The sequence below is a fragment of the Oncorhynchus mykiss genome, chromosome 16, assembly GCF_057628025.1.
Source record: "Oncorhynchus mykiss isolate SJ-2025 chromosome 16, ASM5762802v1, whole genome shotgun sequence".
Classification (NCBI taxonomy): domain Eukaryota; kingdom Metazoa; phylum Chordata; class Actinopteri; order Salmoniformes; family Salmonidae; genus Oncorhynchus; species Oncorhynchus mykiss.
The window spans coordinates 57,635,223-57,661,759 of NC_143037.1; the positions used below are offsets into that span (position 1 = coordinate 57,635,223).

The 26,537-nt window shown below is 42.1% G+C and overlaps 1 protein-coding gene across 2 annotated transcripts; it reads left to right on the forward strand.

The window, feature by feature from the left end:
* The first annotated feature begins 5,603 nt into the window (after positions 1-5,603).
* On the forward strand, positions 5,604-25,939 carry mgll (monoglyceride lipase). 2 transcript variants are annotated; one of them, XM_021566538.3, is made up of 8 exons: positions 5,604-5,840; positions 6,960-7,104; positions 10,133-10,239; positions 12,478-12,614; positions 17,813-17,923; positions 18,195-18,284; positions 18,982-19,197; positions 21,302-25,939. In XM_021566538.3, the coding sequence occupies exons 2-8, from the start codon at positions 6,980-6,982 to the stop codon at positions 21,422-21,424; spliced, it is 909 nt and encodes a 302-aa protein (XP_021422213.1). In that variant the 5' UTR covers positions 5,604-5,840; positions 6,960-6,979; the 3' UTR covers positions 21,425-25,939. The 2 variants fall into 2 exon arrangements, with proteins under 2 accessions (XP_021422213.1, XP_021422212.1); XM_021566537.3 differs by lacking the exon at positions 5,604-5,840 and having other exon boundaries at positions 6,689-7,104.
* The last annotated feature ends 598 nt before the right edge of the window (positions 25,940-26,537 follow it).

Consider the following 26,537-nt stretch of genomic DNA (forward strand, 5'->3'; position numbering starts at 1 on the left):
TCTGACTTCTCTGTTGTAACACTGTTTTTGCTCTCCTGCGTCTGACTTCTCTGTTGTAACACAGTTTTTGCTCTCCTGTGCCTGAGTTCTCTGTTGTAACACTGTTTTTGCTCTCCTGTGCCTGAGTTCACTGTTGTAACACTGTTTTTGCTCTCCTGCGCCTGAGTTCTCTGTTTTAACACTGTTTTTGCTCTCCTGCGCCTGAGTTCACTGTTGTAACACTGTTTTTGCTCTCCTGCGTCTGACTTCTCTGTTGTAACACTGTTTTTGCTCTCCTGCGTCTGACTTCTCTGTTGTAACACAGTTTTTGCACTCCTGCGTCTGACTTCTCTGTTGTAACACTGTTTTTGCTCTCCTGCGTCTGACTTCTCTGTTGTAACACTGTTTTTGCTCTCCTGCGTCTGACTTCTCTGTTGTAACACTGTTTTTGCTCTCCTGCGTCTGACTTCTCTGTTGTAACACTGTTTTTGCTCTCCTGCGTCTGACTTCTCTGTTGTAACACTGTTTTTGCTCTCCTGCACCTGACTTCTCTGTTGTAACACAGTTTTTGCTCTCCTGCGTCTGACTTCTCTGTTGTAACACTGGTTTTGCTCTCCTGCGCCTGAGTTCACTGTTGTAACACTGTTTTTGCTCTCCTGCGTCTGACTTCTCTTTTGTAACACTGTTTTTGCTCTCCTGCGCCTGAGTTCACTGCCGCCAGTACGCACCCCTTACAAGTACGTTCATCTCTAGGAGACAGAACGCGTCTCCTTCCTGAGTGGTATGACGGCTGCGTGGTCCCATGGTGTTTATACTTGCCTACTATTGTTTGTACAGATAAATGTGGTACCTTCAGGTGTTTGGAAATGAATCCCAAGGATGAACCAGACTTGTGGAGGTCTACAATTTTTTTATTTTGATTGCTTTTGATTTTCCCATGATGTTGTTACGGCTCTCGACGAAAGGAGTGGACCAAAGCACAGTGTGGAAAGTGTTCATGATATTTTATTTTTCAAAAAACACTCAACCAAAATAACCAAAGTGAAAACAAAAGCGCACAGTTCTGTCAGGTACAGACACTAAACAGAAAACAAGATCCCACAAAACCCAAAAGGAAAATGACAACTTATATGTGATCCCCAATCAGAGAACGATAGACAGCTGCCTCTGATTGGGAACCACACACACACGCACACACACGTACACACACACACGGCCAAAAACAAAGAAATAGAAAACATAGACTTTCCCACCAGAGTCACACCCTGACCTAACCAAACATAGAGAATAAAAAGGATTTCTAAGGTCAAGCAAAGAGGCACTGAGTTTGAAGGTAGGCCTTAAAAATACATCCACAGGTACACCTCCAATTGACTCAAATGATGCCCATTAGGCTATCAGAAGCTTCTCACACCATGACACAATTTTCTGGAATTTTCCAAGCTGTTTAAAGGCACAGTCAACTTAGTGTATGTAAACTTCTGACCCACTGGAATTGTGATACAGCGAATGATAAGTGAAATAATCTGTCTGTAAACAATTATTGGAAAAATGACTTGTGTCATGAACAAAGTAATGTCCTAACTGACTTGCCAAAACTATAGTTTGTTAACAAGACATTTGTGGAGTGGTTGAAAAACGAGTTTTAATGACTCCAACCTAAGTGTAGGTAAACTTCTGACTTCAACTGTACTGTCTATTACACATCACATATTTATATTTGTCTTGTGGATTCTGACACTGCTCACACTAATATACGTGTCTCCTTGGATTGTTAATTGGACTCATTCTGCCATTTCTTGATTTTGTTTTAGATTATTTGTGTATTTGTATAGCATTTGCTAGACATTATACTGCAGTGATGGAGCTAGTAACATAAGCATTTTGCTGTACCTGCTTTAAAACGCGCAAATCTGTGTATGCGACCAATAAACTTTGATTTGATATGTTTAGTTGCAAGCGTGACTATTCTACAGCTCCACAGGGAGATTGTACATGTCTGTGGTAGTTGGTCAGGGAACACACAGTACAGTCAGGGAATGTTTTACCAGTTATTAGGCAGGTTATACTGATAGATCCTGAAAAGCCTTCTCTGAAAGCGTCAAGCGGTGTTTGGAATACAAAGCCTCTTGACCTAAGCCTCTCTGAAGCATTGTGCAGAGACTATGTTATGAAACTGCCGAGGGTGGTGGCTGTGTTGAAACAGGAAGTGCCATTAACTTCACAAGATCTTCCTCTCAAACCATCAAACTCAGTCTGGGGCTGCTGATGTTATGTGCAGGGTGGCCCCAAACATCAACTATACCAGTCAAATGTTTGGACACACCTATTCATTCTAGGGTTTTCCTTATTTTTATTGTAGAATAACAATGAAGACATCAAAATGATGAAATAACACATGGAATCATGGAGTAACCAAAAAAGTGGTAAACAAATCAAAATATATTTTAGATTTTTCAAAGGAGCCACCCTTTGCCTTGATGACAGCTTTGCACACTCTTGGCATTCTCTCAACCAGCTTCATGAGGTTGTTATCTGGAATGCATTTCAATTAACAGGTGTGCCTTGTTAAAAGTTAATTTGTGGAATTTCTTAACTTCTTAATGCATTGGAGCCAATCAGTTGTGTTGTGAAAAAGTAGTAGTATACAGAAGATGGCCCTATTTGGTAAAAGACCAACTCCATATTATGGCAAGAACAGCTCAAATAAGCAAAGAGAAACGACAGTCCATCATTACTTTAACTTGTCATGCACTAATTGATTTGGGTGCGACAATATCACTCATCTCTCAAACATTGTTTGATGATCTCAAAAGGGCTTTGAAGCCAACTAAACGTTGGTTAAAAGTGGAATGATGTCCGATGATACACCTTCCGCTTTGTTGGGGACTGTCACCCCTTACAATGACACTAATGGCGTCAGTCCAGCAACTGACCCGATGACTCCTACTGGTGAAACACTGCGATATCACAGACCGATATCCTCGTCTCAGTTCGCAGGTACTGAAGAGTTTGCCACACGTGGATGCGGTGGGGACTGACATGCCTCTACAGCCACTGAGCATTTTGAAGCACAAACACCAGGAGATTTGGTTGAAAGGCTACAGCCATTCTCATAACGCGGCCGCTGACAACTCGCACATAGGGTCCGACCTTTTCGGTTGCGCCTCGGACACCAACACCACCCGCTGGTGGTGGTGGGGGGGTCCGGAGACACAAGGGGGGGAATAGTAGCCCAGACCCATGATTAGCCTCATCGAGGCCGGTGGGGGGGTTGAGACTACAGACAACACCGTACAAGGCCGCCAGAGCAAAAATCAAATCTAGTTGTAAACTCCACTATGAGAACAGTGAGGAGCAGACAGGCCCCTAGATGGGGATTATCTTAGAACACATCTAAGATAGTACTGAGGTGTACCACACTGGTCGTAAAGGAAGTCCAGTGGACTTGTCCACCTCCAAAACAAATGGCAACAATAATCAGTCCTTGCCATGTGTAGGTTCAACTACAATACAACTACTAAAACGCTCCAATCATGTTTTCCGGTAGTATAATATTTCAGAATAAATCGGTAGGATAACTGGTCCCTTTGAGCACCAGTACCAATACCAGCAACAGTCAGTCTAGCTACAATCAGTAAGAAGGTTAGAGACCTAACCAATCAAATTACCCTTGACAATAGCGACATAGGAGTCACTCAGAGTGCAACATGTGGAAGGGGCGGCAGGGTAGCCTAGTGGTTAGAGCGTTGGACTAGTAACCGGAAGGTTGCGAGTTCAAACCCCCGAGCTGACAAGGTACAAATCTGTCGTTCTGCCCCTGAACAGGCAGTTAACCCACTGTTCCCAGGCCGTCATTGAAAATAAGAATTTGTTCTTAACTGACTTGCCTGGTTAAATAAAGGTAAAATAAAAAATAAAAATAAAAATCTCCAGGTCACTCTTCCAATGGTTAACACACATGTCACTAATAAATAGAATCCTCCATTCAGGAGTTAAATGATTGGAATCATTAACCACGATCACACCACGTACGACTGGTCCAATACTTAAAGAGTACTTCCATCGTGAGGTTAGCTCCTCCGTGGATAACAAAGCTATGAAATAGACTTCATACCTATCACCACTACAATAGTGGAAGACACAGTGACTTGTAGTAAAAACTACTACAGACTCCCTTGACACCAATTCTGACTGACCTCCAGGCATTGACCTGAAAATTACCTGACTACGTCAGACTCATTCTGAACAAGTTGTAATCTGCCAGGATACTTGGTTTTCTTCCCTTGGCATGTGCGCTTGTGTACGCATAAACACACATGCACAACGGAACATCCAATTAGGATTTATGCTAGGATCACTTAAGAGTCCAAGCAAAATACCAGCCTTAGTAAAGTTGAACATTTACTTCTAGGCCTTGGACTCTACAGCACTCACCAGTTTTCTTCCCAGAAGTCCATAGGTCATCCCTGTAGACTGCCCAAAACTAGTGCCTTACAGCTGTAAACTTATCATATATCAACTTAGGATAGTGCCTAAGCAACACACCAAGTAGGAAAACCATATATATGGCATTAGAGACAATGCCATGATAGTCATTTTGCCAGAACATTGGACGTATATAGAATACAGTCCAATTAGATGATTTTTGTGTGAGAACTATATTTTGTATACATTTTATTTATGCTTTCATTCCTTTTCGGTTCAGTTCCTTTGACACTTAGGAAGTGACAGAGCCATAAACAAAGTCCCCATACAACCATCACTTACTGCCACAACGCCGCTAATTGGGGAATGAATGTAATTATATACATTTCATGAGTGTGTGTGCGTTGTTAACATCTGCCTAAGTTACTGCCCAGATCTTCCAGTCTGGATGACGACCAGATGACGGGTCCGGAAAGGCGACCCCAAATCCGGACACCCTCGGTCCATCCTTGTGGTGGCAGCATTGTCCAGGTTTGGCCGGGGTAGGCCGTCATTTTAAATAAGAATTTGTTCTTATCTGACTTAAGGTTAAATAAAAAATAAAAACGCAGAGTGAAGGAAAAGAAGCCAACAAGTGCTCAGCATATGTCGGAAGTCCTTCAAGATTGTTGGAAAAGCATTCCAGGTGAAGCTGGTTAAGAGAGTGCCAAGAGTGTGCAAAGCTGTCATCAAGGCAAAGGGTGGCTCCTTTGAAAAATCTAAAATATATTTTGTTTGTTTAACACTTTTTTGGTTACTACATGATTCCATATGTGTTATCTAATAGTTTTGATGTCTTCACTATTATTTTGCAATGAAGAAAATAGCAAAAAGAAAGAAAAACCCTTCAATGAGTAGGTTTGTCCAAAGTTTTGACTGTTACTGTATGTGATTTGATATCATGTTTCTGGATGATAATGCATTAGTCTACAAATGTTTTCTTAAATTCTTAGTATGTAACGTACCTGTTATTACTTCATGGGAACTCTCTCTCTGTGTACATGTGTGTGGGTTTGTGTGTGAGAAAGAGAGAGTGACCATTAGATTATCATCACCTATTCTCTGTTCAGAGAGAGAGAGAGAGAGAGAGAGAGAGAGAGAGAGAGAGAGAGAGAGAGAGAGAGAGAGAGAGAGAGAGAGAGAGAGAGAGAGAGAGAGAGAGAGAGAGAGAGAGAGAGAGAGAGAGAGAGAGAGAGAGAGAGGAGGCATTTTGGTCTAGTATGTGAAGCTCCATTCGCCTGCTGGAAATGGGTTTCAGTCAGTGTGTGTATTTGGTGTTTCCTCTCACACGCATTACCTACAAGCAGCCACGCAACTTCACCCAAAAGAGCTGAAAAGAAAGAGAGAGCCTTGTGAGAGGAGGCAGAAACTTGACAGACCTTTCAGGACATAAGGTTGGTCAACTTTTTTTGCCAGTCATCATCATTATAAAAACAAGACCTCAAGAATGGTTTCCATTTCTTGCTGTTATCTCAGCCAAGAGTTTACTGTCCACCTATGAATATTGAATTTTATTCAACAGATACAATGTTGCTACTAATAATAATGTAACAAATGTGACAGGTATGCCAGTTAAATCACAAAAATGTCACGTTTGGCTACATTGTTATAAGTAGCCAAATGTAATATGTTGAAACATTGGACTGTGGACCCTTATATGACACAGGCTATCAAAAATTAAGTATTTCTAGAAATTCTGGCTATATGTATCGCTTGTGTATGCTATTTGACCCCACTTTCGACAGTGCCAAAACTAGTAGTGTTGTCGACAGTGTCCCCTCATGTCCCTTGAGACTGTGGCCGATCTATTTATAGCTTATCAGAAGCACTATCATCAATAGTTAATTGACCCATAGTCTATTCCAAGGCGCACATTCGTTAACATTTATATGTTTGGTTTTTACAGACAACCTCTTTTGCACGACATTCATTCTGTAGCCTACATTCAGTCACCTTGACTGCACTGTAGCCTATTGTCAGTGCTGGACTTGGACTGAAATAGGTGCTGGTACTCATTTTGGGTGCTGGTACTGTTTATATTTAGGTGCAGGAGCTCCACAATACTTTTGAGTTAGTATTCTATAAGAGGAACAGGAGCTCAAGCAGTAGAACATTTGAGGTGCTGGTACTCAGCTGAGGTGAGCGTCTGCCCAAGTCAAGAACTCCCTATTGTTACTGTAACATAAGACTGTATTGCTATCCATTTAATGTGCACTTGCCATAAAAGTCAGCTGCTGAGCGTGAAGGGGAGGGGTTGTGGTGAAGCGTGACCACAGTCGCCCGGGGAGAGGCGAGTTGAACATAGGTTTACGCTTCCGTGACGTAGATCGCTGTATTGAATTGAAAAAAAATATTTCTAAACTGCGGAATCGCTTGCTGCTGACCACCAGCCAGCCAGCAAATTAATGAAAAATAGCGAACAATGAACGTCTTGGTCACGTGCTTGTTTTTCGCCGGTCTGTCCTACCTGTATAGCACCGACCTAATATCTGTGCTCCGTGTTTATGTTGCAGAGTGGGTCCTCGGCGCCTCCATGCCCGAACCAGGAGCTCCGCGGCGGACTCCGCAAGGTGTCCCCTACGCCGACTTGCAGCACATCGTCAACGCCGACGGACAGCACTTGTTCTGCCGCTACTGGGAGCCGGAGGGCCCCCCAAGGTCAGTGGAAGAAATGTGACGTGATGTGTAAAACGAGGTATAATCCATAAAAGAGCGTGGATGATCGAAGACAACGACATTGTTTTCGTCACCTGCCATGTCCGGAGGTTGTGCGTGTATTTTTGAAATTATTAACAATGCATTCATTATTTAATAGAACGTCAACTGCTATGTATCCTATGTGTCCTATAATAAAAAGTAACATTTTACACAGAGATAATATATTTTTGAGGCTACACCAGCCTGTTAGAGACTGTCAGACTCTAGATACAACTAAGATACAACATAACGTTTTCAATACAGTAAGTTATTATGCACCTGTCCTTGGTCCCTGCCCCCTCACCCCATAACACCATTTAAAATGGAACAGACTCCAATACATCAGAGACAGAGAGTTGGGCCTGGAAACAGAGGCACACAACATCTGGACTGTAGTCAAGCTAGTGTCACACCAAACCATGGAGCTTGCAGTAGCCTACAACTGACTCATGCTAGCTCTGACAGGGTGTTTGTGGTCTCACTTCTCTATAAACATGTAAACATGTTCCTTGTTTGTGGGCGGATTGAGAATCTGTCTCGGATCACACACACAGCTCCTGTCATATAGGCCAGGCTACAGAATGTCACTCCTAGTGTATGAACCAAATTCAATCAACATTACAGTCAGTGTAGACAGGGTGCAGGCTAGTCCAATGGCACAGTACAGTAAGTACAGTACACCCACATCGCACACAACAACAACCATTTACATGCCTGCACTGCGGTCTAGCAACGGTTACTGCAGCAACCATTCATCCTCCTCAGCAGAACAGTCTTACTACAGACGTGCTGTCACTATGGTTACCATCAGGTCCCTAGAATACTGCTAATTGAATCATTTCTACTGACAGTAGTGTGGGTCAGTTTATAGTAGAGCACTGTTTGTTTAGCACATGCTATTCTTTAGACTGGAGGCTAGTATTTGGCATCTCATATGGGGGTGGGAAAATCAGAGAGAAACATATTTTAGGGCTTTCTGTTCATGTGGTGGCATCATTTATAAAAATGACCGTTTTGGTGTAAATCTCTACAAGCTATGGATTCTCCCCTTTATGATTTTGTGAGATCCAGCCCCTCAGGTTTTAAAGGTTGGATTAAAATAAAATGAATGCTTGTTTAAAAATGTGTTGTAACATCAAGTGCATGCCATTTCTGCCATACATGTCCATTGATGGCATCACTGACTGGGCATATAGAGTGTAAAGGCATCTGCGTATTTCCCATCCGGAACAGTCCGTGCATATATTATGACATTCTGGGAAGTTTTTGTTGGTTTTGGTCTTTGACAAGTTTTTTTGTGGGGGGGGGGGGGGGGGGGGGGGGGGGGGGGGCTGTTCGTGCACACCATTTTGTTTTCTCGAAAAGCTGAAGTTCGGAGCCGAAGTCTACGCCCCTTTGTCGGTCATTGGTCAACAGTAGAGATTCTTCAATGAAGTGTTTGTTATCATACAAAGATAGATGACTCGTTTTCATGCAATTTTTTTTTACTTGAGAAATACTGCTAAACCTTACCCCAACATTAAACCTAACCCTAACTCCCTAACCTAACCAATATCCCTAATAATAACCCTAACCCCTAAGCCTAAAATAGCCTTTTTACAAGTGAGGACTGGCAAAATGTCCTCACTTCTCTGCATTTTTGTTGGTTTGCTATTATTGTGAGGACTTTTCAACAAGCATTTAATATACTCACAAGTATATTAAAACGTGTCCACACACACACACACACACACACACACACACACACACACACACACACACACACACACACACTGCATGTAGTTAAGTGGGTCATTCCACTATTGATGTTTTACACAATTGAATCAGGATTACAATAATTTCCTTACCAAACAAGGCTGACTTGAATGTTTGTCTTATTGCTTTTAGTCTCTCTCACTACTCACTGACACACACCTACCAAGACGTGCTCATTTGGCTGTTCTGGTTGTAGCTGTATTCACTGTGGTGTCCCCAGCCCTGTCTCACACAGTCTGCAGTCAGGGCTATGGCCCTGGAGTGTTGAGCAGCTTAGGCCCTTGATCTGATTAAGATGCCAGTGTTCAGGCCCTGGCCCATTTACAACCTCTCCCTACCTCGACTACACACGTGCAGCTTGATATGCCATAGAGATTGACCAGTCTTGTTGTGTTTGAGTGAATGAATCTATTCATGGTGGATATCAGTCCATGTGCTATGAAGCAGAGTTCAGTCTGCATCTCATAAAGAGGATTATCGTCTTGGCTCGTTTCATGCTGCGGGAAAACTTGATGTTCTTTCAGGCTAGAGGCAGCATTTGATAAGCCTGGTTCAAAGCCACATTCTGGGAGACAAGTGGGTCCAAATTCCTTGGAGAGATAGAGGGAGGGACAGAATTTTGACTCCCTACTACCATTCTCAAGACCGAATATACTGAGATTAGCTCTATAGAAGTCCTACTGTCCCATGTGTGTTGGGAACATTATGTTCACACAAAGGCACGCTTTGAGAAACTCCTTCTTAGCCAACAAGTACATGTGAAGCTCTAGCCTGCCGGAGGCTCTCAAATAAGAATGAGAGAGAGAAACTGGAACAGAGATACTAATGAAGTTTAATGAACAGCCACTCTCACTCTTCCTTTCGCATCTCCTTCTCTGAGCATATTCAGGCTAATTGCCATTGACTGAGAGCTTCACTCAGTTTTGCAAACTGGTTATAAGCAGGAACTAAAGCAGCATTGGCAAGCTGGGTTGGCTCCCTGCTCTTTCTGTTGGCTATGTGTCTGTTTTTGGAGATTAGTCCACTGTCTGTTTCCACTTAACTCTGCTGCTCTGTGGGCAAACAAGGGTGTGTCGTGGTTCTGATAGCTGCTATCGCTGGAGGATGTGAGATGTTTAACTCTGATGAAACCCTTGATGGTGATCACAAGGATGTTGTTTTTGTGTTGTTAATGTGTGTCCATGTGCCTATGTGCATGTAATGTGACTGACTTCTCCTTCCCCATTTCTTGCAGGGCTCTGGTGTTCGTGGCCCATGGGGCAGGGGAGCATTGTGGGCCGTATGATGAGATCGGCCAGACCCTGAAGGAACAGTCTCTGCTTGTCTTTGCACACGACCATGGTGAGTTAAACAGCCTGCAGCACCTCTTACAGAGCCACAGGGGTAGCACTTATTTTACGCTACAGAAATGACCTATTCTAAGGTTATTATACAGTAATGAGGAGGGTGTTAATAAATGTCATTTGTCTACGACAGTCAAATCTTTTTCCATTGAGTTTCAAAGTAATAACCAAAATATTGAATCACTAGGAGAGAGTGGGATGTTTGACACAGACGAGCATGCACACACACACACACCCTTCACTGCTGAGGAGCAAAGAGCAGCATCACCTGACAGACACCAATGGGCTTCCATTGCACCATTATCAGTGGAAGCTATGAGAGAGAAAGGCACATGTTCTGAATGCTTTCTTTCAGCAGCAGTGGCAAGGTCCCCCATTTTTTAAATTTAAATATATATATATACAGTACCAGTCAAATGTTTGGACACACCTACTCATTCAAGAGTTTTTCTTTATTTTTACTATTTTCTACATTGTAGAATAATAGTGAAGACATCAAAACTAATGAAATTACACATAGGGAATCATGTATTAACCAAAAAAGTGTTAAACAATGAAAATATATTTTATATTTGAGATTCTTCAAAGTAGTCATCCTTTGCCTTGATGACAGCTTTGCACACTCTGCATTTTCTCAACCAGTTTCATGAGGTAGTCACCTGGAATACATTTCAGTTAACAGGGATGTTTGACACAGACGAGCAAGGACAGACACACGCACCTTTCACTGCTATTTCCGGCACTGTTAATTTGTGGAATTTCTTTCCTTCTTAATGCGTTTTAGCCAATCAGTTGTGTTGTGACAAGGTAGGGGTGGTATACAGAAGATGGCCCTATTTGGTAAAAGACCAACTCCATATTATGGCAAGAACAGCTCAAATAAGCAAAGAGAAACGACAGTCCATCCTTAATTAAGACATGAAGTCAATCTGGAAAATGTCAAGACCTTTGAAAGTTTTTTCAAGTGCAGTCGCAAAACCATCAAGCACTATGATGAAACTGGCTCTCATGAGGACCTCCACAGGAAAGGAAGACCCAGAGTAACATTTGCTGCAGAGGATAAGTTAACTGCACCTCAGATTGAAGCTAAATAAATGCTTCACAGAGACACATCTCAACATCAACTGTTCAGAGGAGACTGCTTGAATCAGGCCTTCATGGTCGAATTGTTGCAAAAAAAACACTACTAAGGACACCACTAAGAAGAAGAGACTTGCTTGGGCCAAGAAACACGAGCAATGGACATTAGACCGGTGGAAATCTGTCCTTTGGTCTGATGAGTCCAAATTTGAGATTTTTGGTTCCAACCGCCGTGTCTTTATGAGACGCAGAGTAGGTGAACGGATGATCTCTGCATGTGTGGTTCCCACCATGTAGCATGGAGGAGGAGGTGTGATGGTGTGGGGGTGCTTTGCTGGTGACACTGTCTGTGATTTATTTTTGAATTCAATGCACACTTAACCAGCATGGCTACCACAGCATTCTGCAGCGATACGCCATCACATCTGGTTTGGGGTTAGTGGGACTATAATTTGTTTTTCAACAGGACAATGACCCAAAACACACCTCCAGGCTGTGTAAGGGCTATTTGACCAAGAAAGAGAGTGATGGAGTGCTGCATCAGATGACCTGGCCTCCATAATCACCCGACCTCAACCCAATTGAGATGGTTTGGGTTGAGTTGGACCGCAGAGTGAAGGAAAAGCAGCCAACAAATGCTCAGCATATGTGGGAACTCCTTCAAGACTGTTGGAAAAGCATTCTAGGTGAAGCTGGTTGAGTGAATTCCAAGAGTATGCAAAGCTGTCATCAAGGCAAAGGGTGGCTACTTTGAAGAATCTAAAATATATTTAGATTTGTTTACACTTTTTTGTTCACTACATGATTCCATGTGTGTTATTTCATAGTTTTGATGTCATCACTATTATTCTACAATGTAGAAAATAGTAAAAATAAAGAAAAACCCTTGAATGAGTAGCTGTGTCCAAACTTTGTGTGTGTGTGTGTGTGTGTGTGTGTGTTATGGTAGCCACTATTTAGCAGCAGTGGTGTGCCACTGATGAATGCATATAGGGGAAACACTGGCTTCATTGGCATGCTCAGAGCAAAGTGTTAGCTCTCCCTCTTTTCTGCACAGAGAGTAATGAGGGGGAGAGTGGGCAATTTATTCCCCTCTTGTCTCTGTAACTCAGTAGTTTCTCTCGTCTCATCTCGTGTCTCTCTCTCCCTCCATCAGTTGGCCATGGCCAGAGTGAAGGAGACAGGATGAATATTAAGGACTTCCAGGTGTTTGTCAGAGACTCCCTCCAGCACATTGACCTGATGAAGGGACGACACCCTGACCTGCCAATCTTCATCATTGGACATTCTATGGTGCGGTACCCTCTTTAGTCTCCTCCCTGACCAAACATTGAGACTGTATTATTGCCAGGGGCTATGGCATGTTTACCTCTCAGTACAATACAGGACAAACTGTTTTCTCAGAGGTCATAGGGCCAGGGTTACCTTAAGGCTATATCCATCACACAAACATTAGACAAGGCCTGCATTCAACACCCCCTACACTCAGTGTGACTCAAATGACCACAGATGCTCTGACATCACAGCTGACGTGTATGACATCATTTATTCTGCAAACTCTTGGGAGATGGTGTCCTTTGAAAGTCTAGCTTTGTAAGAACCAATAGTGCCAAGTCAGGCTTTCAAAAGGATTTACCGTATTTAGCATTAGAGGCCTTGTTTCCCTTCTGTTCTGCTCTTTCCTGTCTATGTTTGCTTGTTCTGCTGTTCTATGACTGAACTCTGCTTCTGTGTCGTAAAGCCCACGAACAATGGAAACCACCTGTAGCCTATTGGTCAAGATCCTCATTGTTATAGCAATCCTTTAGATTCCCTCATGTACCACCAGCCATGCACCTATAGACAGCCTTCCCCTGGGTTTGACCTGCTGTTATAATTAGAGTACTTTGTTTCACTATGCCTGGAATGTAGGCAATTTTAGTAGAGTAAATGTTTAGAACGTCTGAACGTAAACATTTAAACAGGACGTTTTAATGGGAAGTTATTGTGATGGAAAAGCCTGTGGAGTGAGGTAAGGCTTGGCATTTTACAGGCATGTGGGCCGGCTTCCCGGACACAGATGATGCTTAGTCTAGGACTAAAAGGTATGCTCAATGGAGCAGCTCCATTTAAAGTCATTTTTAGTCCAGGGCTAGGCTTAATCTGTGTCTGGGAAACCAGCCCCAAATGAATATGAAAAAGCAATGCTTAGAACCCATGTCTGATGCCTAGAGACTGTAATGTACGAGCAGCGTCAAATTGTGCACTTCTTGTGTCGGGCAAATACCACCACCACTATTGCCATTAAAGCCCTGAAGCCTGTGGTCTCAGTCAACTTGACAAATCAGAGGAAGATTTTCAAAAATAAGTGAATATATAATCGTTATTTGTGAATGTATGAAACATGTGCCGGTGGAAAAACATTTTGATGTGGGGTGCCGTCCTCTAATAATCACACAGCATGTTTTCGCAGTAATAGCTACTGTAAATCAGACAGTGGAGTTAGATTAACAAGAATTTAAGCTTTCAGCCGATATAAAACACTTATATGTACATAAATGTTTAAAATCCATAATATTTCTGATTATTTATTTGAATTGCTCGCTCGCCAGTTTCAACGGAAGTTGTTCCGCTAGCAGGACTCCTATCCCTAAGAAGTTTTTTAAAGACCTGAAGTCTGTGGTCTCAGTCAACACAAATGGCATGTTTAAGAATCTTAATCCAGATACAGACTAGTCCAGATACACATAGTCCCAAAGCATCCTTTACTGCAGTGCATGCACTGACCACTGATGAATTGACCAGTGACCCTCACTGCCCTCAAAAACAGACCCTCTTATCCAAGCTTAAACCTTGCTACACTGCCCACTCTCCTACTGATCTTTCACTGCTGTCCTGGTTAGTGAGCTATACAGACCCTTGCTCCTTACTGACCAATTTCTCCCTCCATCCCTCCTTCTCCTCTTTTTCTGTACTTACTGACCACCTAACTCATTCCTCCCTCCTTCCCCATCTCCCACTCTGGTTCTGTAGATCTGGCCCTCTTCCATTTCCAACTTCGTCAGAACCAGGCCTTTATGTAATGTCAGTATGTTAGGGCCTTACATAACCACAATCCAAGTATTCATAGTGTCAGGGGACGCAACACTATGCAAGTATTTTCCCCCTCATTGCAGTCGGGGATTAGTGTGTGTTTGTGTGTGTATTTCTAGTGGAGGCCTTTCTCATCAGTTCCTTAAAGAGCCTCTCTGTTTCTCGCTCACCCTTCCTGCTCAATCCCCCAAAGGCCTCTCTCTCTCTGTCTGTCTCTCTATAGCATGAAACACACAGGGAATCTCCTTGCCGATAGGTACTTATCACAGTGGGATGTCGTTCCTTCTCTTGCTAGAACAAAAGCGGTACTTGCAGCGTTCTGACCGAGTTGCGACAAACCTACCGATTCTACTTGATCGCAATGCTCGTCAGTGGCCAACAAATTGACTTTGAGACAATCAGAGAACACAAACCCCCACGTGGGGGAGCCAACAAAAGAAGGAAAGAATTGGGCATTTTCTCTATACATCCACAGATGAGCCAGTAACACTTCATATGCAATGTAGGCTATGGGTGGTAGCTAGCTAAGTGCACAGACGCAATGCACACAACACTAAATACTTCCTCCAAGCTAGCTAACCACTGTAGCTAGCATTGACATTATAATTAAATCACTATAGATTAACTAGTTTCCATGAAACAGCTGCCTGTGTTAGCTGATACTTAGCAGTGTCCTTAGCTAGCTAGCTATGTTGTACTAACTAGCAAATATGCTAACTTTAGCTAGCTAGGTAAACATTTGGCTATGGGCTGGCACTGGTAGTATGGGGTAAAGGAGAGGGAATTAAATTGTTTCTTTGTCATCTTGCTAGCTCTGGCCATCCGGCTGGTATCAATAATGGCTTTCTACAAAATAGCAACATTAGAGCAGATCGCTTGATATCTAGACCATAAACAATACGCACGGATATGCAATGCCAAACATCGCTACTGCCACCTAGGGTTTGGAGTATTTTAACAATGTGTTAACTGGTTGATGACTTCCAAAGTCTTTGTTGTGTGAACACAAAAGAGATTGACTGCAGACACTGTTCAGAGGTGCTAAATACTGTCGGCATTTGTGGTCTCTCTTGATTAGTTATTAGAGAGATCCAAAGAATATATTCATTATACAGTGCATTCGGAAAGTATTCATACCCCTTGACTTTTTCCACATTTTGTTATGTTACAGCCTTTTTCTAAAATTGATTAAAACCATTTTTTACACATAAAATATCATAATGAGAAAGCAAAAACAGGTTTTTATAATTTTCAGCAAATTCTTCATTAAAGAAAAACTGAAATATCACATATTGTTATAAGTATTCAGACCCTTTACTCAGTACTTTGTTGAAGCACCTTTGGCAGCGATTGCAGCCTTGAGTCTTCTTGAGTATGACACTACAAGCTTGGCACACCTGTATTTGGGGAGTTTCTGCCATTCTTCTCTGCAGATCCTCTCAAGCTCTGTCAGGTTGGATAGGGAGCTATTTTCTATTTTTGCAGAGCTATTTTCAGGTCTCCCCAGAGATGTTCGGTTGCATTCAAGTCCGGGCTCTGGCTGGGCCACTCAAGGACATTCATACACTTGCCCCCGAAGCCACTCCTGCGTTGTCTTAGCTGTGTGCTTAGGGTTGTTGTCCTGTTGGAAGGTGAACCTTCTCCCCAGTCTGAGGTCCTGAGTGCTCCTGGAGCAGGTTTTCATCAAGGACCACTCTGTACTTTGCTCTGTTCATCTTTTCCTCGATCCTGACTAGTCTCCCGGCCCCTGCCGCTGAAAAACATCCCCACAGCATGACGCTGCCACCACCATGCTTCACTGTAGGGATGGTGCCAGGTTTCCTCCAGACGTGACACTTGGCAATCAGGCCAAAGAGTTCAATCTTGGTTTCATCAGACCAGAAAATCTTGTTTCTCATGGTCTGAGAGTCCTTTAGGTGCCTTTTGTCAAACTCCAAGCGGGCTGTCATGTGCCTTTTACTGAGGAGTGGCTTCCGTCTGGCCATAAAGGCCTGATTAGTGGAGGGCTGCAGAGATGGTTGTCCTTCTGGAAGTTTCTCCCATCTCCACAGAGGAGCTCTGTCAGAGTGACCATCCATCCGGTTCTTGGTCACCTCCCTGACCTCCCTTCTTCCCCCGATTGCTCAGTTTGGCCAGGCGGCCAGCTCTAAGAAGAGTCTTGGTGGTTCCAAACTTCTTCCATTTAAGAATGATGGAGGCCACTGTGTTCTTGGGGACCTTCTATGCTGCAGAAATGTTTTGGTACCTTTCCCCAGATCTGTTCCTCGACACAATCCTGTCTCGGAGCTCTCCGGACAATTCTATCAACCTGTCATCTATAAGTCTTTGCTAGGTAAAGCTTCACCTTATCTCAGCTCAATGGTCACGATAACAACACCCACCTGTAGCACGCGCTCCAGCAGGTATATCTCACTGGTCATCCACAAAGCCAACACCCTCTTTGGCTGCCTTTCCTTCCAGTTCTCTGCTGCCAATGACTGACTGGAACGAATTGCAAAAATCGCTGAAGCTGGAGACTTATATTTATTTCCCTCACTAACTTTAAACATCAGCTATCCGAGCAGCTAACCGATCGCTGCAGCTGTACATAGCCCATCTGTAAATAGCCCATCCAATCTACCTACCTCATCCCCATATTGTTTTTATTTACCTTTCTTCTCTTTTGCACACCAGTATTTCTATTTGCACATCTATCACTCCGGTGTTAATTTAGCTAAATTGTAATTACTTGCTACTATGGGCTATTTATTAACAGGATATACCTGAGCTCAATTTCGAGTCTCATAGAAAGGGGTCTGAATACTTATGTAAATAAGGCATTTCTTTATATTATTTTTAATTCATTTGAAAAAAATGTCTAAAACCTGTTTTCGCTTTGTCATTATGGGGTATTGTGTGTAGATAGAAGAGGACATTGTTTTTATTTCATCCATTTTAGAATAAGGCTGTAACGTAACAAAATGTGGAAAAAGGGAAGGGGTCTGAATACTTTCCCAATTCCCTGTATATGCCATTTAGCAGATGCTTTTATCCAAAGCAACTTGGTCATGAGTGTATACTTTTTACCTCTGGGTGGTCCCGGGAATCAAACCCACTACCCAGCATGACAAGTGCCATGCTCTACCAACTGAGCTAAATTGTATGGTTATTACTAAATAGATCTAGCTATGTTCGTGTTATATATGTGATCTATTTAGAGGCTCACTCGATAGAGGCCCCCACTCATGAATATTCAAATGTCTGGGCAGACAAACACTGTTCAAACAAATTGGTCTCCCAGAAAAACATCAAGAATTATCTGTGCCAAATTGATTAATTCTAGAAAGCGGTTGTGCATCTCCTAATTACTTTACCCTCGCTTATTTGATTTAAATCACAGAAGATGTCATAACTTCTCTTCCTTTTCCCCTTTCATTCAGGGTGGAGCCATTTCCATTCTGACGGCGTGTGAACGACCTAATGACTTTGCCGGTGTGGCTCTGATTGCACCTATGGTCAAGATGAACCCAGAATCTGCCACACCCTTCAAGGTGGGTTTCTCCCATACAAATATGCTTTACTTACTTCTCACCCACCATCCTCCCAATAACTTGAATGAGGATGTCCGTTCTGGGATATCTAGTTCTATGGTTTCACCTGCACCCAGTCCCTTCTCATTTAGCGGGTCACCAATGTCTACAGATCCATACAACTCAGTACCATACCGTTTGTTTGTACAAGTACTTAACCACTGACCAGAGCTGTATTAGTTCCCTACATTCCTTTGTAATCGCTGGGGATTTCCTTATTTGTTGTCTACAGGTGTTCCTGGCTAAAGTCCTAAATCACATGGTGCCTAGTCTCTCTCTGGGCTCTATTGATTCTAAATGGATTTCACGGGACCAAAAACAGGTGAGACTGATCTATGGAGTGTGTGTGTGTGCATGCTTGCGTGTGTGTACATACATCCGTGTGCAAATACATGAAGCAGATGTTTAGGATGTAGAAGTTAGAGTTAAAGAGTTTATTTAGTCACAAAGGACAACGTGATTGAATGAAGAACGAGAGTTGGCGATAAGACTGGATAGGAGCTCATATGTCTGGGTTTGTATGTTGTGTATGTTTTGCCGTTTCAAAGGCTGCTCCACAATAGAGTCTTGACTGAGATCCAGGCCTAGGGATTTGTCACGTCATCCAGTTCTCTGTTTACACCCAAAGTTACCCTTAAACAAGGGAAGCAACAGACAACAATGGGTATCGGGCTCTCACCCTTCTCTCCTTTCACAACCTGTTATGTTGAGGAAATGCACTTATCACAACAAAGGCAGGTGCAGGTCTGGTGTCAAGCTTCTAGACAGAAAATAGGTAATGAGTGTTACAGTTCTCCATTTTTTTATTATTCAAAGCACCAGGATATGGCCTGAGATAAACTTCAGCAGTGAGTGTTATATACTGGACACAATGTATTCAGGCCAGATCTTGTAGAGTAGTATTTGCATCGTGTCAATATTGAGAAAGCCAAGTACCCTGTGGGATACTATCAGGGAACGCCTAAAGGAAATCAAACATGCTCAGTGGTCACTCAACGGTCCCTTCCTTTACCCTGCAGGTTGAGGCGTATGACAATGACGAGTTGAACCATCACGGTGGGCTGCGTGTGTCATTTGGCATGCAGCTGATGGGCGCGGTGGCGCGGATCGAGAGAGAGGTCCCTGCCATCACCTGGCCCTTCCTGCTTCTCCATGGTGACGACGACAAGCTGTGTGACATTAGAGGGTCCCAGATGATGTTTGACATGGCCCAGAGCACGGACAAGAAGATTAAGGTGGGACCAGCACCAGAGACATACAGTACCAGTCAAAAGTGTGGACACACCGACTCATTCAAGGGTTTCTCTTTATTTTTCTACATTGTAGAATAATAGTGAAGACATCAACTATAACACATATAAGAATCTCAAATATATTTTGGTTTGTTGAACAAAGTAGCCACCCTTTGATTTGAATCCAACTTTGCACATTCTTAGCACTGCAGACAGGCCAAAACCAGACATGTCTCAACAGATGTGAATAGGTCAGACACTAAGTCATACAAACTGATATAGACAAGCCAGTATATTTAGAAAGGACACCATCTTTTCTGCTCTTGAACATTCTGTATTTGTTTCACTGGCTGTTCCAAGTTAATACATCATCACACAGAGAGAGAGAGAAACACACACACACACACACAGAGAGAGAGAGAAACACACACACAGAGAGAGAGCGAGAGAAACACACACAGAGAGAGAGAGAAAGAGAGCGAGAAACACACACACACACACACAGAGAGCGAGAGAGAATGAGAAACACTCACACACACAGAGAGAGAGAGAAACACACACACACACACACACGGAGAGAGAGAAACAGAGAGAGAGAGAGAGAGAGAGAGAGAGAGAGAGAGAGAAACACACACACACAGAGAGAGCGAGAAACACACACAGAGAGAGAGAGCGAGCGAGAAACACACACAGAGAGAGAGAGAACGAGAAACACTCACACACACACACAGAGAGAGAGAGAAACACACACACACACAGAGAGAGAGAGAGAGAGAGAGAGAGAGAGAGAGAGAGAGAGAGAGAGAGAGAGAGAGAGAGAGAGAGAGAGAGAGAGAGAGAGAGAGAGAGAGAGAGAGAGAGAGAGAGAGAGAGAGAGAGAGAGAGAGAGGTAATATGAGAGAGAGAGAGAGAGACACACACACAGAGAGAGAGAGAGCGCAAGTCCATCAACTGAGTGACCATCAATTGGCAATAGAAACCGGCAGACATAAGACATGGCTACCCAAAGAGGAGCGTGTATGTGGTCACTGCACGACAGGGGAGGTAGAGACAGAGATGCACTTTCTCCTTTACTTATATTCCTCGCAAAGAGATTCATTATTCACAGAAATGACTACATTTACTCCAAATGTTAACTTATTAAACCCAGAGGAAAAACTAAAAATTCACATGGGCGAAGGAGCAATGGCTCCTCTTGCAGCCAAATATGTATTTTCCTGCCATAGCCTGAGGGACACTGAATAATAACATCTGCATAGTAAGCAGTAACTTACTTATTATTACTATTATTGTTAATCATTCCAAATAGTAGTGGTATGGGTGGTAATGATAGCAGTTTAATGATGGTGATGGTAGTTGTAGTACTGATGTAATGGTGAAGATGACCGTTTTTAGTTATAAGTTGGTTTCATTTTCCATATTTAGATTTTTCCATTTATTACATTTCTACTATTGACTTATCGTTATATTATTTTTATATTATTATTTTCTACCATTTTATATTATTATTTTTTAGAAATGTATTAATGTATATTGTATACATTGTTGCTTTGGCAATATTGACAATGTCTCATGCCAATAAAGCAGCTTGAATTTGAGATCGAGTTTTAGGGTTTAGAATTTTAAAGAAACTTTCTGATCTGTTGCATCAAACTCAATGCTTTAAAAATAGATATGTAGCTTAGAGAGAGAGAGTTAACCACATGAATACTGGTTGTATTAATGTGGGATCTATCATCCCACAACTGTCCCATTTCCTTCTCGACACACTGACCAATACAATAGGTAGCTTCAACTTTTCTACTGTAGTAGATTGAGGCTAGCGATTTTGCTTGTTGGCTGAGGAAAATGACATGTGGACTGTTATTCTAACATGTTCAAAGTGCACATCAGAATTCGGTTAAGAAGGACCACACATCGTTGCATCCTCACTTGCATGTTTTGTCATTCTGAGCGCCGTGGGTGGACGCCTTAACCAGATTATGCACCAAATGCATATGGGTCCGGTAAGTTTCTCAAATGTCCGGTAAATGAAAATGTTGCTGGTCAAATTTCCTGCTCCACATTTCCCTAATGGAAACCCCGGTGTGTGTGTTGTCTCTGTCAGGTGTACGAAGGAGCATACCACGTCCTGCACCATGAACTCCCAGAGACGGTGGCGGCGGTGCTGAAGGAAGTCACTGGCTGGATCTCTGAGCGTCTCGCTGTGTCTCCTTCTCAGGGCTCCTAGTCCCCTCCTCTTCACCCCACAACCCACTGTATGACCTAAATACATTTGTACTGACAGCATATACTCTACTGCTAGCCCACCAGTAGCGATCATTTGCAGTACAAATGTAGTTAACTGCACCTTACCCCAACCCCAGCCTTGTGCACGTCAGTCAGACTTAAAACCTCTTGGTCCTCTGGGGAGAAGTGGGGGGTGACAGGTCAGGAGGCCCACAGGAGGTTTCCTTAAGGTCAACTTGTCAGTGACCTTTGACCCCCATGGCCAATGTAGGAGCAGATTTTCTAAGCTCTTCATTAGGGACAACAGTTGTGCCCCAGCTGCCAGGCAGCATTTCATAGTACATATATCAGCCATGTCTCCCTGTACTGAGTTCAAAGGGAACAATGCTGAGAGCTAGGCCAGGCACAATTCACAGAGGGGTTTTTTCCTCCTTTGTAACCACAGTGTTCAATAGGCCAACAGAAACATATTGAATTTGCCCAGGCTGAGGTGTTCCCTTTTGTGTGTTGCCATGGAGACAACTGGCCTTTGTTATCCCCACCATATCTCAGATCCTTTGTTCATAGAGTCAAACATTTTGGACTTGTTTGAACACCCAGCTCCCCAGATTGCTGCCACTAGTGGTCATCTATCAGAACTACAGGGTATAGGTGGCTGCAACCCAAGATGGAGAAGTTGCCCGTTACTATGGCAACACCTCAGGAAAAACCCTATGGAAAAAAAGGCTGAATCCATTAGAGCACCACAGTAAGGTGAGGCATGCTGTGAATCATTATACAGTACATGCTGTGAATCATTATACAGTACATGCTGTGTACAGACAAAGGCGTCACTTCGCTACAGTTCTTATATTGAAAAAGATGACGGCCTCAATTCATCACCTACAACCTCACCATTTATCTGTGTTTCTCCATAGTTTGCATTGCAAACGACTAATACAGATTTTAATGTATAATGTGAAATATCCATGTTACCGATATTCCTCTTTTAAATGGTGGAAGTTGTTTTGTAAGGGGAAGACTGGTGAATCTAATTGTCTGATGCGTCAAGCATTTAATAAAGTGAAATTCAATTGACTAGACATTTGTCAATAGACCATTGTTAGTAACTCAACCAAGGGGCCAGGGTTTCTGTCTATAAGCACGGTTTTGACTGCTCCGGCAGTCTTGCTTTGGTACTGCAGTTTAACTGATACCCGGCCCAGAAATTACATTTCCTTAGTTGGCCATATAGAATACCACAGTATGAGTCATAATAGCCATAAAACCTAGCGGTCAAGCAAGGAACTGGTTCCAATCGTTTTTCCACCATAAATGTTCCCCCCTGGCATGATGTTTTAATAACCGTGTAAATCTGTCTCGGACAAGGTGACTTATATCAATATATATTCTCTTGTATTTACCCCCCAAAAATCAAATGCTAATTAGCTGCTAATGTGGCTATCATTAACTACTACAAATGCCATGATGATCTGGATGAGACAGCTGAATCAAGGCAAAGGTAAGAATCTGGATTAACTAAGGTGTCAGCTAGAGATGACGTGCAGGAGCTTGCAGGGATTTGTAGTTTTGCATGATGTCTACTTTGATGCCAAATAGCATTTTTGAATCAGAGTAATAGAGCCAAACATATTGATAAAAGTCACCTTGCCTGAGTGAGATTTACACAGTTATTAAAACGTCACACCAGGGTAAGCCTACACGAAACACAGCCCTTATTTTAAGTGTTTCTAAAGTCACCTATGGATATGAATGATGGAGAAATGATTGGAACCATTTTCCTGTTTGACCACTAGGTTTTATGGGTATTATGACACCTCTGTGGCTAAGAGAAGTCAGATTAGAACATTCCTAATAAAAGACACGTTAGTCATCTTTATGCACAAAACATCCATTTAATTATTCAAATTGTTGCTGAGGCCGTTTCTTTCCTTCATCACTCACAGCCGAAGAAATTCAGATGTTATATTCATCCAATGTCTGCTATGTACATGTGAAGTTGTGCTGTGTAAACGGATGTAGCCATTCCATGAAACGGCGAATGTGAGTAGATTACATTGAACACAACAGTCGGACATCTTGGACAAAGTAAATCAGCATTGTGTGTGTGAACTGAATGACCCGTTTTTAAATAACACACATTTTAAGAACAATATGGTGGCATATATTTGAAAAGGGCAGAATTTGTCCAATTGTAAATGTGTTACTCCTGAAACCAGACATGTTCTTATCAATAAATATTGATAAACTGTCAGATTGCTCATAACAAATTGAATAATATGTGAAGGACATAAGTATTATTCTGTTTGCATCTATATAACTACTTTTATTGATCTTGTCTACTCTATTGTTATGCATTCTTAACTTAAAGTAACGTGATGTGGAACATAAGGGTTTTATACTATAGTCAACTTACTTTTTATTGAGCGTTCAGAACTAATACCTGATAACTGAAATTGAGAAGGACATACAGTAAGAATCTGAATGGCCCATTTTATGAAGTGTAATTTATTTTACTATGTGATTCGTGTTGCTTTGTGCTTTATTCCCAGAACCTGTGTGAAAATAACTTGGGCTCCTTGGTCACTTAAAGACTGACTGAAAATTGCTGAAGGGCTTAAACTACATTCTCATGTGACCCACTAGAACAGTGTTTCCCAACACCGGTCCTTTAGTACCCCCAACAGTAGGGAAGAGTGGGGTAAGTTGAGTCATTTTTTCAGAATGTTATGTGTCCCTGGAAATAATCAGAATTCATGTAAACATTAGTTTTGAAAACCTAGCTTACCTCAGGTATGGGTTAAGTTGACCCGCAGGACAGAGTAAGTTAAGCCACCTATACATTTCTGTACTGAATTAATTATTACCCCTACCTTTTTAAACACATGTCTTTATTTCCCAAACACAATCACATTAGTCTATTAATCATATTTTAACACAGTCTTAACACATGATAAACACTTTGCACTTTTCAAAAACAGTTTGAGGACACGCCTGGGAAGAAATGCTTCAATTTGCTCAACTTGCCATTGGCTCAACTTAATCCATAGCCATTGGCTCAATTTAACCCATAGCCATTGGCTAAACTTAACCCATAGCCATTGGCTAAACTTAACCCATAGCCATTGGCTAAACTTACCCCAAGGCAAACATTTTGATTATATTAGCCTACACAGCTACAAGGATGCACTTTCATGCAAAGGTTGACCCCAACTGACCAATCAATAAATTCATTTGACTTGGTGAATATTTGTTTTCTGGACCGAACTTGTTTAGTACTGTTTCCATGTGGTTTCTTTCTTCCCAGACTACATGCAATTAGGATCTCTTTCTAAATATTTGGTCCATTCTGTGTATGGCTTCCTAGAAACAAGGGCGGCTCAATTTACCCAACTCTCCCCATATCATTTTGTTGTGGGCCTGGACAAGCACACCTGATTCTACTTGTCAACTAATCATCAAGCCCTCATTGAGCTGAATGAGGTGTGTTTGTTCAGGGCTACAACTAAAATGTGTGCTGTTGGGGTACTGGAGGACCAGAGTTGGGAAACACTGCACTAGAATCAGCCATGCCAAACAGCAGTCAGTCTCTAGAGACAGGGGCTTGAGCCAATCCAACAGTTATTGCTGAATCACCTCATACAGTAGACAGGTATCATCAACTAGATTCAGCCGCCGGCTGATTTTTTTTTCTTCTTGAGCGGATGATCAGGGGGCCGGAAAATAATTGCAAATAATTTGTAGACTGCAAATTGACAGCAAGAAACCCAAACATATATAACATTTCACTAAAACATCATATTTTCAAACCTTGCTTACATTTGTAAATGATCAGATATATCTCTCTATTATGTGTGGGAATACTTGGAACAGATTTGCTGGTGTTTTCACTGTTTTTTTTTATGTCTAACAATTAAACTTGTATTTTCTGCTCAGAAAACTAGAGGGGGGAGGGGGGGGGCAAATAAAATCAGACTGGAGACAAATTTGGCCAATAGGGGCTCCATTCAATTTGTATCATTAAAATTTAAAGACAAAGTTCCCATGTTAGCTGACGGTAAAAGCTGCAGATGTCGGAACAATCAGGAACGTTTTTATCGTGCAACTGTAACGCTTCAGCACTACAGATTGAATAGAGCCCTAGGTGTTCTCTGGGTCTAATAGATACATACTTTCAAATAGTTGAGCTGCACTTGATTTGGCATGCCCAGTACAATGGAACCAATGAAATAGTCCCAAAAGTGCAAATCACATCAAATACAGTATTTGACCTAGGTCTGGTGCTATGATGGTTTTGGTTACGTACAAAATGTTGATGAGAGACTGATGGAAGATGTTGGAACAATGTTTAATGATCTGTCGTTTGTATTCCTCAAACTGAACATTTTTGTAACACGAACTGCTGTAACATATGATGTTTTGAAATGACTTGTGACCACTGAGAAACAAGAAACTTACTAAATAAGCTAAAACCTATTCAAACAATGTTACCAATAAACCTTGACTGTTGAACTAATCTGACTTTAGCTATTTCCTTGCCTCGTTTCCTTTCCTAAACAACCTGTTGACTGTGATCAATATCAGGTCTGTCTGTCACTATATGGATGGTGGAAAGTCAGGAGATGCTTGTCTGTTTGATAGTTGGGAAATGATTATGAGTTTGTCATCAATAATAATCCAGGCGTCATACTAGATTGACAAAGTTGTCTATTATTTATTACTAAATTGCTCAATTTAACATAAAGGTGCAGTGTGACATTACACATTGGCCTGTAGATGGCAATATAAGGCAACATTTCTCCCAGCCATATAAAGGGCTCTGGCATTTAAAACAATGAACATTTAAAACATTGAGAAAATACTTATCATACATAAAATCAATCATATTGTAACATGTCATATCAACGTACAGAATTGTAGTGTTCCATAAACCGATTTTGTAGATTGTCCAGTCATTTTGGGGCGGCAGGTGGCCTAGTGGTTAAAGCATTGAGCCAGTAACTGAAAGGTTGCTAGATCGAATCCCTGAGCTGACAAGGTAAAAAATATGTTGTTCTGCCCCTGAAAAAGGATGTTTTTAAATGTTTTTATTTCACCTTGATTTAACCAGGTAG

Coding starts and splice junctions, on each gene's coding strand:
- mgll (XM_021566537.3), top strand. CDS start 6,869: ATGAACGTCTTGGTCACGTGCTTGTTTTTCGCCGGTCTGTCCTACCTG. Junction 10,240..12,477: donor TGTCTTTGCACACGACCATG/GTGAGTTAAACA, acceptor TCCCTCCATCAG/TTGGCCATGGCCAGAGTGAA. Junction 19,198..21,301: donor GCACGGACAAGAAGATTAAG/GTGGGACCAGCA, acceptor TGTCTCTGTCAG/GTGTACGAAGGAGCATACCA.